Source organism: Apis dorsata, unplaced genomic scaffold, assembly GCF_000469605.1.
Source record: "Apis dorsata unplaced genomic scaffold, Apis dorsata 1.3 scaffold_604, whole genome shotgun sequence".
Taxonomy (NCBI): Eukaryota; Metazoa; Arthropoda; class Insecta; order Hymenoptera; family Apidae; genus Apis; species Apis dorsata.
The window spans coordinates 199941-203583 of record NW_006263804.1 but is presented as its reverse complement, the minus strand read 5'-3'; the positions used below and the strand labels follow the sequence as shown (position 1 = coordinate 203583).

General features: G+C 35.3%; 1 protein-coding gene across 1 annotated transcript in view; it reads right to left on the bottom strand.

Moving 5' to 3' along the window:
- Positions 1-3643, bottom strand: part of LOC102672220 (dipeptidase 1-like) — a 160109-nt gene that overhangs the window by 17497 nt on the left and 138969 nt on the right. Inside the window, exon 10 of the mRNA XM_006621200.2 lies at positions 1734-1803. Coding sequence (XP_006621263.2) covers positions 1734-1803 — 70 coding nt within the window. The remainder of the gene's footprint in view (positions 1-1733; positions 1804-3643) is intronic.

The following is a 3643-nucleotide window of genomic DNA, read 5'->3' as shown; positions in this document are numbered from 1 at the left end:
GTATCCGGAAGAAGGGGGAAGATTAGGGGTGGAGGGGGTGGGAGTAGCGGTAGGTGAAAGGGTGGTGGGGGAAGATAGCAGAGATGGCTTATTTGATTTACGTTCTCGTTTGCCTCCCTTGCGTTTTCCAACTCTTTTCTTCCTTTTTCTTCCTTCGTCTCTTCCTCTTTCTCTTTAACAATTTTCCTTTTTTTTTCTTCATGGAAACTACGAAGAGAGAGAGAGAGAAAGAGGGGTGAAAATTTTGCAGGATCGATGGAAAAAATTGAGTCCCAGATTTGTGTGTCGGAGATCTGAAATCGAATTCATTCGATATTCATATACGGATGCTACATGTCGAAATATGTAAAATATATGCGAGCAATATAGTTACAGGGGAATGCGTATGTCGTATATTCACTTTATCGTTTTTTTTTTTTTATTAAGATGTGATCTAAGTTGAAATATTAAAGTACCTTCGTGTTCTTCCACAACGTTGTTTTCATTTTCACATATTGCGTCGCGATAATTTATTAATTTATAATTATAGTTGCACAAAATTAATTAATTTAACTTAAACGATACAACGTTCTTGCGCAGAGAGCAAAGAGCGACGCGTCCGTTCCGCTCCGTGTCTGGAAAACGACTCCGTTAAATCGATATTTATGTATACGTACATGTATATAATTTGTGGATATCAATCGATGTTGTCATTTCCTGCGTGCCGCGATTCATTCCACACTGTGGCCGTTATGCAAATTAATTTTCTATCTTGATCTTGACAAAGAAATGTTTATTAAAATATATAATATAAAAATTCGTTGAAATAAATTTTTTTTATAGAAGATCTTTGAATATACAATTTAAAATACAATTTAATAAATTCTTTAATTTTTCTACGCAATGAATCTAATAAAAAGAATGCACGTTTTCTCTTTTTAACATAAATGTATGCATTCTGCAAACTTTTTTGAATTTTTTAATAACAAAACAAGAATAAGTTCCCCTCAAAAGTTCCATTACTTTATCTATTTCCATTTCTTTCTTATATATTTCTTTTCTGATTTTTCTTTCTCTCTTTCTCTCTCTCTCTCTCTCTCTCTGGTTCCATTTCTTTCCCTTTTATCGATATATTGGGATTCGTGTGCTAGAAATTCGGGTGGAAAATCCTGTTCGATTCCATTTTACCGGTGTGAAAGTTTGCGATGAGATTCCATTAAAATGGGTCACGCGCTCATAAGTTGGGAGAAGAATGAAGAATCGTGGCATAAATAGAGCGCGCATCGTCATTGATCGCTTTTCATTGATTATTATTTATCACCGTGGGAGTAGCACGTTGCATATAAAAATATATCGTTTATCGATTATCGATCGACCGATCGTTCTTCGATATCTTGCCCGTTTATTTTCAACAAACTGCAGAAAATATTCAAGTGAAACATTATAAACGGAATATAAACGGAACGAAAGCTTATTAATCTTATGATATTTCATACGAAATTCTGATATACGTCCAACATTTTTGTTGATATTATTTTTAATTCATTACGTGTTAATTATAAATATATCAGTGTATTGTATTAATCCAAGAAATTATTTTAGAGATTGTTATTTTATTTGAACGAAAGAAATGAAAAATTATTTTCGAAATTAAAAATTTCCATTGAAATAATTTTTAGAACAAACAATTAATTAAATTAAAATAAAATATGAAAAATATTATATTATCTCGTTGATAATGTTTGTCAACTCACCTTTCCAAACTCACTGAGGCCCGGCGTCGTATCCTGGGTACTGTTCGTCTCGCCAACTGAACAGACTGCCCTGCCAAGAAAATGTCTGTTAAAACTCTTTTCTCCTCTCGCGAAAAACCGGACGGAAAATTCAATAATTTTTCAATACACACGCCTTCGTTTTTCTTCACTCGGTGAAACACCGATAACATTTTTCACGTGTCGATTTCTCCCTACTGTCTGGTCTTTCCTTTGTAATGATAGATCTAGATATCTATAAATTTCGACCTGTTCCTTGATAAATCGAAAAACAGGAACACCAGAGGGAAATTTTAGATAGGAGGTAAACAGTTAATAAATTGAATTTAATAATGTACTTTGAAATTGTAACGATAATATTTCTTACGAATTTCTTCTGTATCAATCAACGTAATAATAATAATAATATCTGAAAGAGAAAGGAAAATTCTCTTTCTAAAAATTATAATTATATCTCAAGAAATTTGAACAAATTATTAAATTATTCCTTAAACTTTTCACTCTGATCTCAATTTAAAACATCTGAAAAAAATCATACAAATTTATTTTACGAAGAGATTTTACTAAACAAAAAATACCTCCTTCTCTCAAATTATTAGAATTAAAATAAATTACAGATCAACGCTTTCGTACGCATAATAAATTACACCGTTTTAAAACAGCGTTCAATAATTCAAGAATGTCGAGAATCGTTTTAAAAATCGACAATAATAATTTATCATCGCGAATCGAAGAGCGATTCCTGAGGAGACAATTTGGTGGAAGGGGTAGTATTGCGGAGAGGGTAAAAAGGAAGATCGAACCCATAGAAAATTTAATCCGAGCCGCGTAATCTTTCTTCTCTCGATTCTCACTTCGATGCTTGCCTCCTTCGTTCTGGAAGGAACGAGTGGGAGAAGGGGGATGTCGACGACTCCTCGTCATCGAGAACCGCGGAAAATCCAATCGTCTTCACGGTCTCGGGGGAAACGGTGGACGAAGACAAAAGAAAGGGAGAAAGAGAGAGAGAGAGAGTGGCGAGGTTCTAAGAATTGATGTTAGGCCAATGGAACACATTCTCCAAAGCGATTCGGCCATTGTCGCGATGAAACGAGTGGTTTGGTGATAACCACGGAGGGGGAGGGATGCAAATGGGTATATCTCTTCCTCTTTCCTTCCCTTTTTTTCTCTTTTTTTTATTATTCAAGAGAAGTATTATTCGAGGAGAAGAATTGGATGATGTTCTTTTTTCTTAATTCAAATAAAATATATAGAATAAAAGAGAAAAATTGAATTATCAATTACCAATATATCAAACAAACAACAGAAATTTTACCCTTCCATTAATTACGTACAATTGAAATTTTTGACCTCGTATAAAAAAATATCAACTTTTTTTATTCCCCTTTATATTTCATTATTATTTGTTCTCTCCAACACCTTGCACAATTTCTAAACGCAACGATCAACGACTTATCGATCGTCGACAAAAGAAAGAAGGAAAGAAAGAAAGAAAGAAAGAAAGAAAGAATCCAATTATCTCCGCGTAAGCCTCGACAAATCCACCTCCACCTCCCCTCGCCGTTGATTCGTCTTCCGAGCAGAGAAACTGAATTCCATTAGACGGAATTCACCCTGTTCACGTTTCCTCGAGATATCATATCCTTACCTATTCCCTTATCCGTGCATTACGCCGATCCGTTTCGAGGAAAAATAAAATACTCGCGGCGTCGAAAGGGAGAGATTTGCTCGGCAGAGTTTCTTATTTACGCGATGGTGGCGTGAGGTGAGGGGGATGCGTCGAGGGGCGCATAAACTAGGCAAGGATTGAAAGGCAACGGGCTGTGAATCGGGTCGCGAGACTATTGTCGTCCCTCGATACTTTCGCCCCCGAATCGGTTAGTTACGAGGAT